Raw genomic sequence first — 15,064 nt, 5'->3', positions numbered from 1 at the left:
CCGAATGGGTCGTAACATCTAAAACGTTCGGATAACAACAAAAGCCATCTTTGCTATGGTTATATGGTTATTCTCGTCTTTAATTAAGTTAACAGTCTGTAAATAGGACAGGATAAAATGAGCGTTTCGAACGGAATAAAAAATATTAAACCGTCGGCCTCACTCAACGTTTTGCTTGCCTAGTGCTATTAAATACAAAATAACTATTTCACTCTTGTCGTGTTGAAATAAGCGTCAAACTAAGATAAAATCTAAATTAGGAACCGCTTAATGAGGTCAGTAAAAAGCGAAAAATACATTGCCGTCCCATCGGGGCTGACCTGAAGCCGCGTCCGACGCAAAAGCGAAGCAACATTTCAAAAGGGTTTAATCTGGCACGAAAGTCCTTTCAAGCCGAGTTACGTAAAAGCGGCGGCATAGTGCCCCTAAAATATTTCCAGAACGCAAACCAGTTCAGTTTTTGCAGGGCGACGCAGACTGAAATTAAACGGATAAGAAACGAGTCTCATAAATTTCAGACATTTAATGCGGGGTCCTGTAGTAAAAACTGAAACAAGGACCGCAACCGCGCTTGTTCATCAATTCTTGACGTTATTAATAAATGATCAGGCTCTTCCCGCAGCTTTAGTTTGTTAGTTCCGACGAAACCTATAACAATGTGTCCGTTTGCTATTGTTTTCAACAATCGCATCTTGCGGCATGGGATATTCCGCTTCGGTAGTTTCCCGTCGATCAGAATTTAATTTTCTTTTCTTTAATTTCCTATATATTATTTTAATTGTAATCCACTGTCTGATTTTCTAATTATGTAGCTGATTTTTACACGATTTTTAATTGAATCTGGTAGATCGTTTAGAATCGAGTGAGAGTCACACATCCGATTCAGCGTCATAATTTAACTCCAATTCAGCCAGGCGTTATCGGTTATCAGTTGTATCAGGAACGATCGAGACGCTCTTGTGTGATTATTTACATCGCTCGCACAAACTTCGTCTGGCAGTTGAATTGCCAGACCTATAAAAAATCCCATTAACTTTTATCGGGCCACGTGGATGTTTGTCTATTGCGTTTAATGAAAAGCCAGCAGATTCGCTCCTAATTGACAGTTTGAATTGCGCCAAACGGGTCGCCGCTTTTTATCGAAATTAAAAGCCGATATAAGGACAAACATGCGGTCGGTCGGTGCTTCAATTCTCGGCCGGAAATGATCGTTACGCAAAGTCGGCGGGGGTGGAGGGGCAGAGTAAATATTTTCCCGCTCTTGAATTAATTTCGCAGTTCCCGCCCAATGCGGCAAAGTTGATCGTAACTTTGTCGGTCTGGCGCATGTTGCCGACAAATTTCGCCATGACATATAAAATGTCCTTTAATGTATAAAATCAAATTTCAGGGAAGCGGACGTATTAATTTTCAGTTCTCGCATTGCGGGTTGTCTCGCAAAGGAAAGCTTCAAGCGATTTCTAATATGTTTGCTAATAAAGCGGGCTTATTAATATTAACATCGATCTGAGAAGTTCACTTCGTCCTTCGGACCACCATATTGGCCATTGGTTTGTCCAATTAAATGCATGGAAAAATAGGACCTCGATTTCCAGCAAACATTACGTATCGTACTTGTCAATCGACAACATCTCTCCCGTGTATTCTTATTCAATGAATTCAATTCGAGTCTTCTGTAATCCGGTTAATCTAGTTAAAGGTCTACTTTGAGATGACTCTTTTACCATGGGTATTTAAATGATATAGAAACAACGTTCTGTGGTTTCCTTATTCCCTTAATCTTTGTCTCCTTTCAGCAGAACAAGTTATCGAGGAGAACAAAACGTGCGGGAAGATACTGACGGTCCTGTCATGGGTGCTGGTCGTACTCACGATGCCGTTTTCCCTGCTGGTCTGTTTCAAGGTAAGCGATCGATATCGATATCGACTTTTTAACGTTCTCCTTTGGGCCTAATTTCAGGTAGTGCAGGAGTACGAGAGGGCGGTTATTTTTAGACTCGGCCGGCTGCTTTCTGGCGGAGCCAAAGGGCCAGGTAATTACATCTAAAATTGCAGACGGAGCACTTAGGCGGCCTAATTTGCGATTTTTGTTTGGTTGCAGGGATATTCTTCATCCTGCCGTGCATAGACGCGTACGCCCGCGTGGATCTGCGCACCAGGACTTACGACATTCCCCCGCAGGAGGTGAGCCATTTTAGAATATCGTTTCGAATGTGAAAAAATGGGATTTTTGACGAAAATTACGTATGGATATTATGAATTCGACGTTCTACATAAAACTACCCGCCGGAAATCTAGCAGAAATGCAGTTTTTTTATTGAATAAACGACATTGCAGCATATAAAAGTAACGTATTCGCATGACAAAACGGTAGCAAAAGATTATTTTGAATGTTAATTGGTAAAAATGCTGGCGGTCTGGTAATCGCTGTTTTGATCGCGTTTATGTAGTTTGTCTGAGGGCGTTTAACCAAAAGCATTATTCTGACAAAAGTAATCGAAAAAACCTCGAAAAGAGTACATTGTAACGTGTCGATTCGAAAATTTCGATTTAAAAGCGGATTCGTCATTGTCAGACGAGTTTAACGGGATTCAATCGAACGACGTGGAAAATTCGTCTGTCTGGGCGGCGAAACTGATCCCGGTGAAACCTCTCGCCCGACGGATCAGCCAAATCCCAAATAAAACGGCGGTTGCCGATTTTGGCACGACGACCAAACAAAGAGTAGCGTTTCTCCGACCGCTTTGGTTATTCGTCAACCGCGACGAGTTTTCGCGTTTCGGTTACTATTTTCCGCGGAAAGTAGTAGAGCGTGTAAATAATCCGAAATGCCGTAAAATGCGTTGTGATATTACGTTATGCGTATTTAAAAGTATTCTTGATGAGATTTAGATGTTCTCACAATGTTAAAAGAAAAAACGTTTGAAGCTTTAGAAGAAACACTGCTCTTATTTCTTTTTGTTTTATTATCCCGTTGAAAAACAAAAACTCGATATAATAATAATCATTTTATACTTTGTCTAAAAGTATACTACTTTTATTTAGGTATAATAAAGTCACTGGAATCAACCCACCGGAAAACCGTAACGTTTTTTTCTTTCGTTCAATATTTGACTATTAGCTTTGGCACATAAGGATATTTCCTTCTTTCCTATTTTTTTTGCAATATCCCATATTTACCATTCTGAATCGGGAATAAAAATATATTCGTAAATACAGCGTAGTGTGGAGACGATATCAATTTGTAAAAAGTGAACACGCAGGGACCTTATATTGCCGAACGCAACTTTACCCGATAAAATTCCGAAAATTCCGTGAAATTACGAAATACCACCGGGCCATGTTCCCGCGGGAACGCGCAGGAATCCGACTGAGCCGTGGTGGGTAATTGCGGGGTGTGAGGTCACACGATAAGGATGCTGTAGGTTTTTCTTTTCACTTAACTTTAACCACCTGTAATCGAACTTTTTAAATTAAGCAGGTTTCCGTCGCGAACGATTTTTTCTGTGGCTATTTTTAAAGGAAAAAGTGTATAAAACTAACTACCAACGGGGATAAACTTTCGAATATAATTTTCCTGTGGTCAAATTTCTAAGCCAAATTTTACCTGAAAAGAATTAGAAGTGGGTCAGATTTAGAAATGAAAAACTGACGGCAAATTTACATTCCCCTTCTTTGACCATTTTCCGATTTATGGTTATAAGAACATATTGCACCAAAGTAAACTGACCAAAACTTTCGCGTTTCGTATTCTTCGGAAGATTTCCTTGAGAAATATTTCACGAACTGGATAAAACTTTCAAGTTCGATGGGATTACAAAATGCGAAGGCCATACATAAAGCGGTGGCGGAGTTTCATGCCACGCTATTCGTATGACAAGTAAATTCCGCAACTCCGCCACCCACGGTCCGTCCTCGTTAACTTTCGGCTGCATTTTCACTGCGTAACCTCAATTTCTGCCGTTCGTAACTCGATAAGACAGTTTTTATCCGCAGGTTGTAGATTCAATTTTTCCGCCGACGAAAAGTTAGTGGCGGGGGGTGGGGGCAAAAGGGGGGCTTGAACTCTTCTTTGTGGAGCCACCGAAGTGAGGGGACGATTTTCGCGTTATCCTAACGTCAGATAAATCAACGAAGCTGGCTTGATAAGATGGAACTCTTTTTTATTGGTTATTTTTCTCGTTGCCTTTAAATCAAGATATTCAACAACAAAGCCCTACGGGATATTGTGAGGGCAACGAAGTACGTTATTAGAAAACCGAATAGTCATAACATTTTTAAAAAAGACATGAATATTATTTTCAAATCTTCTCATCAAGTTCTTTTAATTACATTTAATTACAGTAGTAAGCGTATAAAAACTGATTTGCAGTGCGCACCGTCATGAAAATGTAGGCACGAATGTTAATAATCGGAGTCTTCGTTATTGCGTAATCTCTTTGGCGTTTACCCTCTTCGGTGTTGTTTTGTTACCCTAAATTTGGGTTATTAAAGCCCTCTGAAACCAAAGTTCTTCATTTTTAACGCGGTGTTAATGTCTAAAAAATCTATCACAAAAAAAACCGTTCCCTTGAGAAGTCTCCACCGTTCGTGAAATCAGAGCCTCTCCAATCAGTCGACAAAAACGCTGTAATAGGAAATCGAGAGATAGGATTTAATTATGTGCTGGCGGAAGCACTGGTAGGACTTACCTTATCGCGTTAAGCCAAACAAATGTCGAGGGTGTTTTGAAATAAGAGCGCGGAGTGAACAAATTCCATTAGCGTTCGGAAATAATGATCCTCCGTTAACCTAATTTATTGTGCGCGCCATGTTTTCGAGACGATCGAGAAGATCCGGTTCCCTGGAAAAGCTCGTAAATATTCGAATTTTTACATGTACAGTTTGACATGACGGAACAGTGTTACTATATACAAGTTTGTCAGTTTTTTTAGACTATCTTAAAGAGACTATTACAATTAATCACCAGTTTCTTTTATCGATTTTGAACGATTAAAAATTATCTGGCCAGTAGCGAGCAGCCGGTGATTTTTGGTGGCCGAAAGTCAGCTTGTCAGTTGGGAGTTGTAATAGTCTCTATTTAGATATCACAATCCTCAAAAGCCTTCTGTACATTTGTGATGAGACCAATAATTCATTTTTTGCTTTCCATAAGTACATTGTGTCATAAGTACACAATACAAAAGTTACTGCGCGTGATGTGAGCATGAGCTTAAAGACTAATTACGCTGTTCATAGGCTGAGATCTCTTGTTGTATCGCATGCGATTGATTTTCTATTAGTATATCGATTAGGCATCGGGCATCAGGTTATTTGATCGCAGTAAAGTAACGCCCTTCATGCTGCTTGGAAGCACAAATTTTTCTTAATATTCGAGACAACTAAGTCCAATATATCATCCACATTTGTCATTGTCTGTGATCGTTAAACAGACGAAAGGATGGTCAGATACATCCGAGTAATATTTAAAAGTGCGTACGCTTGCAGTACAAAACGTATTAAAAATCGATAAATGCCTCAATTTTTAATAAACATCCGGGGTTAATTTTAGACCGTTCTTTTCCTTTGGACGGTTTTTCAATTAAAACGCCGTTTGCAGTCGCTCTGCTACTCTTCCTGGAATGAATATATCGCGACACACGTGAATTTTGTATGGCTTACGTTCTATTCGTGTATTAAAACTTTGAGGTTCGCCTGCCACGCTCCCGAGACTTCTTGGTCTTAAAACTTAAATTAAATTAACTTTAAATCACTTGATGGAACCGTTATCTTGTTTTCGAATGCAATGGATTTTTGAAAATCGTATTCCAAAGTAACTGAACTTTGGGCAGCAGATATAGAAAAACATTTAGTTGTTTCTTATCGTTGTCCCATTATTGTAAAGTTAATAATGAAACGAGACAAAAGTTAAGTATTCCAAAATGTTCAACCTTCCAATATTGGAGGTTTTTTGAAAACGTGACCTCTACCTCCTCAGTATTGCCGCATTTATTTTTTAATTTAGCAATTTACGTTGTCAACCGCGAGCCCCCGTGGGGGAACTTTTATTTTTACTTACAACGGTGACTCGCAATAAGTCGGCCTTGCGAGTCGAATATCCCGCTTTTTCGATCGCAGGTACTAACCAAAGACAGCGTGACAGTTTCGGTGGACGCCGTGGTCTACTATCGCGTATCGAACGCCACCGTGTCGATCGCCAACGTCGAGAACGCTCACCACTCCACCAGACTGCTGGCCCAGACCACGCTGCGGAACATAATGGGCCAGCGTCCCCTGCACGAGATACTCAGCGAACGCGAGAGCATCTCCCAGCACATGAAGGCGCTCCTCGATGAGGCGACTGACTCCTGGGGGATCAACGTGGAACGGGTCGAAATGTAACTATTCCCGCACAAGTTGAAAACGTGTCGCAACTGTTTTTCTCTTGTTTCGCAGCAAGGACGTCCGTTTGCCGGTTCAGCTGCAAAGGGCGATGGCGGCCGAGGCGGAGGCCGCCCGCGAGGCCAGGGCCAAAGTGATCGCCGCCGAGGGCGAGCAGAAGGCCTCCAGGGCCTTGCGCGAAGCCTCCGAGGTCATCGGTGACTCGCCCGCGGCCCTGCAACTTCGCTACTTGCAGGTGAAGCACGAAGCACGCTTCCACGTGGCAAAGCATATCGCGTGATCGCGCTTGGACGTTGTCGAACGTTTTTTGGCACGACGTCGTCTACGAAGCGAGCGGTCTAGTTGTCGAAATACCGTTGAGGCCTTGGCCGAATCGAAATACTCATAGTCTATGGGCCGGCCCCTGTTTTTCAAATTATTTATTACAAGCTCAATTTTACTGTGTAGCTTCGTTTCCACAAGACAGCAAACTTTTTCCTCTACGAAAAAATTCGACGATTATAGCTAAGAGATTGGGCAGATGCGAAACACGTTGATCAAAAATGTATTACTAACAGTAAATTTCTTAGTTTAATCGTGAAATAATATTATAACAAATATTAAACAACAATTGTATATTAAACAACAATATTTGTATATGCAGAAATAATTTTTTATTGAAATTTTCGAAAACAAAAAAATTGTGTTAATGATAATTATCTATAAAAATAGGTGGAATGAGTCGAACTGAAAAAAAAAATTGTAGGATCATTGTTGTTTAATATCTGTGATAAAATCATCTGAATATTAAACTAAGAAATTTACTGTTAGTAATACATTTTTGATTATCACCAAATCAACGTGTTTCGCACCTGCCCAATCTCTTAAGCGGCCTATACACATGAAGGCAAGTGTTAAGACTTGCCTGTATAGGTCGAGACACGCGAGTAAGTGCCAATGTGTATGGGTCAAAACTCAAGGCGCGTTCAGCAGCAGCAGCAGGCCCCACCAACTGGTGAACCTCGAGGTTTACCTGAATAGTGTGTGGCCGCAATTCGTTTCGCACTTGCTCGCGGACTTATCTGGACACACTTGCGCGCGGACTTGTCTGCATGTGTATAGCCCCCATTAGCTATTACGATCGAACATTTTCGCAGAGGAAAAAGTTGGATCAAACTACACAGAAAAAATCAGCTTGTTATAAATAATTTCAATCGCTTATGCGCACCAAATTGTTATTATTATCTCACGGCACATTAACTCCTCTGCCAACTCAAATTCACTCCGAACAGACGTATTTATACGGTTGCCGAAAAAAACTCCCGCGCGGTTAGGGCCGTAGGAAAGGGCGTTTTTGCATTGCCATTTTCCGACGCTTCCAGAATTCCGGGCAGTGTCGCGTGGACGAACTCCGATAATTAAAGTCGTTGTCCTGGAAATGGATAGTCGATGGGACTTAATAACATTCAATTTAAACTTCTGACGTTAAATTAGAAAGTTTGGATGGTCCGTTCACTTTGAACGTACTATCGATGTCGGAATGTTTGAAATTTTCGATAAACCGGACGATTCGTAAGCCGGTCGGTAATCATCCATGTGTTTCACGGTTTATGGTAAAAATTTTGTTAATTTCATAAACGGCTACGGATGTCAAATATTCACAATATTTAATTTAAAATGTTTGATAAACCTTTCTAAAGGGAATTTAATTTGCCCTTAGAATGCTCGCTTTCATCTCTTTTTATCTGGTAGGCAAATCAATGGTTCTGAACAACCTCGTATAATGTACTACTGATTTCAAAATAAAAAAAATATGTTCGATACTTCTCCAAACCACGTCCAAAATTTTAACTTCCTGTTTGAAAAAATTTCGTTCCTTTTAAATGAAGTTTATTCCAGTGTTTACGCACCTGGAAGGTGATGGAATAATCCAGACGTTTTCTTTTAGGCATCCTTTATGAATTTTGAATTATATTTAACAATATTTGTCGTGCCCGTTAAAAGTAAAAAATAACAACAACCAAGTTTTCAGAACAATCCAATGTACCGTTAGCCGTAACCATCAACCGTGAAACATTACGTATTTGACACAAACATTATTATTAGACTATTTGAACGATAATTTTTTTTTCAAAACATGGTTTTAGTAAGTACTTTCGTAAATTTCATTTCTCTCCCGTTCACTTTTTCAATTTCAGTTGAATTTCTTCACGAAAGCGGTTCCCAGTAAACTAGCCAGGTTAACTCCCCGGAGGGCGTGTTTGCTAAAATTTACTTGGACTGAGCTGGCTTTTACTAAAAATCCATTTAACTCAAATTAAATTGGAACAAAAAATGGTCAGATTTTCACAGTTTTTAATAATATACATTTATCAAATTTACCATAAACCCTCACACACGTACACAATAATACATAGCACAAATCACCCTTCCATGATTCCGAGCCACTTCGGATATTTCCGGGATTTTACCGCACGGATTTGGGAGCAATCGGATGTTTTAGGAGATATTTCCCACGCTTGGAATTTTGACGTTTGTCAATTCTGACGGTCATGTCAGTGAATGTAGTCGTGTTGTTTTGTGAAAACCTAACCAAAACCTAACGGTCGTAGAAAAAGTGTAGTATGCAACACGTTCGGTAAACTTTTTAACTCACTCGTTTATTAAACTCGTGAGTCAAATGGCGTTTACCGCACTTGTTGCATAATATACTATTATAACCCCTCTTTGATGGATAAGATTATAACTAAAACGCAGTTTTAAATAACTTTGAAATCTATCTATCCCATATTAAACACTGAATCCAAAGTTTATAGAACAATAAAATAGATAGCAGAACCTAGCAAAAAAAAATTCGAAACATCTATCTAAATTTGGTGTTAATATTGCTCTTAAAACTTACTAAAAACTAAAAAATCCGGAGTCTACAAGTCGAAAAATTTATATCGGACTGTCATTCATTTAAATTCAGAAATGCACAACTTTGATGCTAATTTAAATATTTTACATTATCATTCAAAAAGCAAAAAACTAAATTCGTTGGAAGCTATGGAGATTAACAAAATGAGATAATAGAATTTATTACTTATTGACCAATTGGATTTAAATCCATCTCCATTGTTAAATAAAATGTGGGAATATAGTTTGTATTGGATAAAAGGCACCGTGTTGCCGAAACAGCTGCCATTAATCATTAAAAACTGTGAAAATCTGAATATTATTTTGTTTTACTTTAATTTGTGTCTGAAATTTACATTAAGGTAATCAATTAAATAAAAAAATTGAATTACGTTGGATTTGCAAGTTGGGTGCCGCCATAGTCGAACCACAAAGTACACAACATATAATTTGGATCGGGGATAACCCGTTTATTTTTTAAAAAGTCTAAAGGTTCACGTGGGTTTGGCATTTCCGCTCGGGGGGCGTCTCTATTGTTCCGGAAAAAATAACACCGTCGAACGCTCACGGGAATATTTTAATTAACCGGCGGGGGTTGGCGGACGACTGTCCACCCACAGATTGTTGAAAATTTTTAAAATGCTGCGGTTTCCCATAAAATATCCAAGCCGATGCTACTTTGTGGCTGAAAATCTATTAGATTCGTTCACTCGCTTACCAGATTTTCGGTTGCCGTTTTAATAAGTTATTAAAAGTACTAGCAGTACTAGTACTAACAAGTACTAAATTATTTTTTAAGAAACAATTACAACGTCCGCTGCAAACTTTAACGGCGACGTTGTTAGATAGTGCCGCTCAGCGTCGACAGAAAGGAATTTTGATTGATTATTGTGCGACTAACGTACCGAAAACCAAAGTTAATCTGGAAACGTTGTCTCGGTTGTAAAAAGGTCGACAACCCCATTAGTAGGGAGGATCGAGTCTTCTGATGACGTCGTGGTGAAATTGTGCACGTTGCATGTTGCTTTCTATCCACCGCATGGTTCCTTTCATTTAAATAATTTTTTTAATAATTTAAAAAACGGTAAAGTCTAAACACGTAGGAAATTTCGAAAATGTTATTTTTTCTTTCATTTTTATGGATTTATTTACTATAAATACGAACGAGTTGTTTACGTCGACTGTATGTTCCAATGTCTCTTGATTTTTTTTATGCACCAGTTGATCGTCGGGTATACAGGGTGGCCATTTTTTTAATGGGATTGTATGGGTAACTAACCATTGAATATACCGAAATGTAACATTATTATTTGCAACAATATATTTGCGTCTTGAAATTATTTAAGCATTTTAATCGCTTAATGATAAATAGAACCAAATAAGAAGCAGAAAAAATGTAAACATGCGCATTTAAATGAATACGAAATGACCAAACAATGCAAACGTGCATTATTTTTATTTAAAAAATTACAAACATTATAAACACAACTATTTCTTTATAATTACACCCGTTCTTCAAAAATCCTATAATTTTTTACTTATACCATGGAAATATTTGGGGAGTCGTCATTTTCAAGAAACAAAACGACGCGTCACGTACGACAGTAAAATATAACCCCCAATGAAAAAAAAAAGATATAAACGCAAATCATTTGTTTCCGACAGACTCTGAACACGATATCGACCGAGAAGAATTCGACGATCGTGTTCCCGCTGCCGATCGACATTCTGTCGTATTTCATGAAGCACATGGAACACAAGGAGTAAAATTCCCAAGCGTCCATTGGCGCGCGTTCAACGATTTTCAGAGACTAATTGAATATCCTGTTATTTATCGTCGGGTATTGTTACATATGGTATATATATTATTACGTCCTATATATTATATATTTTGCTTCTAAAGGCACCGATGTTTATACCGTGCTTTTGTTTTTGGTTGGTCACTAAATCTTCATCAACATCTGACAACGTCGCGTCCAATAAATCCAACAAATCACTATCTTTCTAGACGGTTTCAAGTTTAAATTTTATCCGTTTATATTAATGAACTTTCGCAATAAAAACAATAATCCAATTATTTAATTACAAAAATGTTAAGAATTTTTGCTTACAATATTATAAAATATGACGGGATTGACGCGTCTCAAGCTTATAAAGTTAAAACAATTAATACAATTAATTGTTGTTGCGGTTATTGCGCGAGCGACTCTAAAGAAGACAAGATTCCGGAGGTGGCCTGTTTAGTTCACGATTGTACCGCCGTCCGTGAGTGGAGCCACGTGCGGCAGTATTCGTTTCCGCGAGATGGCGTATTAACCGCGAGCGGTCGCGTTTTGCCGTACTATTAACGGACGAATTATAATCGAAACCTTAAAAAAAGTGCGACGAAGAAACTAGTTGCTCAAGTTTTCGTTTGTTCTGGGCTCCGCGAGTTATTTTTTTGACTCGTGTTTGAACTTACATAAAATATGACGCGTAACACTATTTTTGATAAAGGAAATCACCCGTTTAAACATTACCCTTGAATAAATGGGAGTATTTTAAGCCGTTTTAAAGTTTGACGTTGAAAAAAATTAGCCGTAGTTCGCTGTCTCTTTGGATATTGTAGGTAGGATCGTTCTAGATTTTAAAACAATAGCCACGAGGATTTATTCATAAGTACGTAGTCGCTTGCGGGGCGCATACTATAGCAATCTCTTCGTTAAAGCCCCCTACCGGAGGCTAGTTGAACGTTACCAGAGTACCGACGAAATCAGGTCATTGTAGGTCACCCATCGAACAAAAAAAGGTCACTCTCTGTGTGCTCTTTGGTTATTTAGTTCCACTTTTTTAAAAGTTACGGGGGTCCTTAATATTTTATAAATTCAAACGCGAATTAAGTTGTAAACAAAAGAATTCGCTCGAAATTCCTATGAAATTTCTTCGTACCGCACGCCATGATTGGTTTGCAGTTTATTCGAGGACAACACCCCACATAGTTACGAATATTTTTAAGAGCGAGAGTTAGTTTTTAATAAATTTAATAGATAATAATTTAATAAGTTTAAACTCATTTAACAATTAACAAATAATTAAAATTGGGTTGGGCCTTATAGAAAATCAACCAATGTTGCTATAAAATTTAAAAAAAAATAAAAGCACAGATAATTTTGTAAATATCCCTGGCAGGTTATTTTTAAAATAGCAACAATTCGAAAAATATTTTTCAAACGCTATTTATCTATTGTTATTTGCATTAAAAAAAAAACGACAATATTTCGCATAATTTTAACAACGGGGGAGTACAGGGAGGCATTCGTAAAAACAGCAAAAAAAAATAGAATCGGGATTTATTATCCTGAGTTTCCAACACCATCGCAACACAATGAAAGCGCTGAAAGATCGTCAAAATACAACAGAGCTTTTAGTTTAATCGGGCAAATTTTCGGGGAATAAGTCAGACTTTTTGAAAAATAAGTCCGAATTTCCGAAAAACAATTTCTGAAGAACAAATCAGAATTTCGGAGATGCAAGGTCATCGAAAATAAAAATAAAATATAGGTTTTAATTTAATCAAATAAATTAGAATTTCTGAAAAATAGGCCACAATTTCTAACAAATTTATCAAAATTTTTGACAAGTTCTTATAGTATAATAATAAAAATTGGCAGTTTTCTGACCTGACAATTACGAATTTGAAACTCATTTGAACGTTGCTCCTAGAGTTCCTAGCCTAAAAGTGATTTTTCGTGGAAGGACCGTCCAACTTTGTCTGCTTTTGGTTAGTTTAAGATATTTTTTGCATTTCGCAATGTTCTCGTGTCTAATAACTTCGGTTAAGAGACCGCTGCCCATTTTTTATGAATCACCCTGTATATCTGATGTTCCCATTCGCAATACGAGAGACAGTTTTTCGGAAATTCTGACTCGTTTTTCAGCAAATCTGACATATTTTTCAGAGATTCCGATTTACGGCAAAAGTTTTGAGTTATTGGTCACAAATAGGCCTAATTAAACTAAAACCTTACGAAACACAGAGAATGGCCATTGTAATATCGTTCAAATTCGGTGCAATTGCGTAGTTTCTAGTCGTGAGTAGTAGGATTAACGCCATACCGTATCCGACATAATTTTCTAGAAGCTATCTTTGACTAAACTTAAGACCGGCATGTTTGTTAACGTCTCGCATTTCTCGTTTAGACCTTGACAAAAATATGCCACGGGAAGTTCTCCACCATTGTCTACCCCGTCCCGATCGAGCTGTTGACCCCGTTTAAGGATTACCAGCGTCGGTTTCAAGAGTAGTTAGGATTACCGAGACCCATCCCGAGGATCCACGAGAACGGCAACGTGAATGAGCTGTGTGTCCTCGGGGCCCTCCGTATAAGGTCGGCGGGCAAACAGGTAAAGCTCGTGCTGTTTGCCCGCGACTTTCGACCCATCCCGCGTGTATTTTAAATATTAACTAATTAAGGTATCACGGCAAAGCGCCAGATTGCCCTCCGGTTGATACTGTTGTGCCAAAATGGAATTGAATCTTCGCAAACCCGCATTTTGTCTTCTTTAAGTCTTCCGAGGTTCGGCGCTCGCGGAAAACCGGCAACGGTGTAACTTACGCGATCGGCGCTGGTTTTGCTTTGAAAATTTGAACTTGAAAATTGAAAGGTGTCGCATGAAGTTCCTGGTATTTGGCCATTCCGTTCCATTTTTTATAAGCCTATCCGGAATGTAAATTTTAACGTTCGGGCCCGTTTGTACTTTTAAATATCAGCCGAGAAGCTTATAAACGTGGAAACAGGCACCGTTGAATAATGTAAATGAATATGTGAAAATTTTGTAGGTGAAATCGTTCTAAAACAAAGCGCCACACTCTAACAATATGACAAATTGTTACCATTCCTGCTAAGTAACGCAGGCACTTGTTGCGCTGGAAAAAAGGCCCCATTCTCAAACGATGTTCACCTAATTATTATTATTGCAACGAAGAAATTGTTCGGAAACAGGTTTACAAATGAACCAATGAATTTATTCGCTAGATGACGTTCGCGCCGATCAGCGGCGTAGCTATTAGTTTTATTTACAGAAATAAGAGGCCACGAAGCACTTACTTAAATTATAACGTGCAGTGGTAGCGATTAATTCTTTCCCATATAAACCGTAAATTAAGCTAAGCCGCTGATGCGGCATTGCCAATTCTCCCCGTATATCAATGCGTGTGCTGTCGTTCTACTTTTAAAATCGATGTAACAACGTAAATAACTACATGTATTTATAAATACGAAGGATGCATTTTATATCACGTTTACCAATCGTTTATTGAATGATGTCGTGCAGCACTTTCCCATATTGGGCGGGCCGAGACAAACGTTCCCCCGCCCCCCCGTGTACCCGCAACATTTCACCTTCGTATCTGTATACCCCGATTTTATAATTGTGTATTGTTATTATTCGCACATATCGTCTATAAGTGTAAAACGTATGTTTGGCTCATTAAATTATAAATAAACTCACATTTGGGTGTTTGTGTTTCGTTGGTTTTTTCGTGTCGTTTCGCTTCCGAGTGGCGCTTTGCTGGGTGAATCGCTTTGCTTCGCAGTGGCGCGCGGTTGCGAACCATACGGCAGGTATCGGAAAACAAAATAACGTGGGACACGATATTTCGATCGATTAAGGGAAGGTCGGGAGATTTGGGTCAATTTTCAATGATAAATTTTTATTTTAGAACCTATGGAAATAATTTGAAATTGAGTATTAGTTTGAAAAAGTTATTTGGGAAAATATGAAGCTACGTACATTTGATCCATACGTCCTGCACGCGGGATATTTG

General features: G+C 38.7%; 1 protein-coding gene across 3 annotated transcripts in view; it reads left to right on the top strand.

Annotated features, from left to right (window-relative positions):
• Positions 1–15,064, top strand: part of LOC132698082 (band 7 protein AGAP004871-like) — a 31,836-nt gene that overhangs the window by 15,023 nt on the left and 1,749 nt on the right. The window contains exons 4-9 of one of the 3 annotated variants that reach the window (XM_060663941.1): positions 1,797–1,903; positions 1,961–2,033; positions 2,102–2,184; positions 6,118–6,377; positions 6,436–6,616; positions 10,924–14,759. In XM_060663941.1, coding sequence (XP_060519924.1) covers positions 1,797–1,903; positions 1,961–2,033; positions 2,102–2,184; positions 6,118–6,377; positions 6,436–6,616; positions 10,924–11,025 — 806 coding nt within the window. In that variant the 3' untranslated portion in view covers positions 11,026–14,759. Of the gene's footprint in view, positions 1–1,796; positions 1,904–1,960; positions 2,034–2,101; positions 2,185–6,117; positions 6,378–6,435; positions 6,617–10,923; positions 14,760–15,064 lie in introns of those variants that run through there. The other 2 variants (XM_060663940.1, XM_060663939.1) reach the window with 2 other exon arrangements.

This window comes from Cylas formicarius, unplaced genomic scaffold (assembly GCF_029955315.1).
Source record: "Cylas formicarius isolate icCylForm1 unplaced genomic scaffold, icCylForm1.1 PGA_scaffold_2__14_contigs__length_35257938, whole genome shotgun sequence".
NCBI classification, from domain to species: domain Eukaryota; kingdom Metazoa; phylum Arthropoda; class Insecta; order Coleoptera; family Brentidae; genus Cylas; species Cylas formicarius.
The sequence above is the reverse complement of the archived record's forward strand: the minus strand, read 5'-3'. Positions and strand labels throughout refer to the sequence as shown.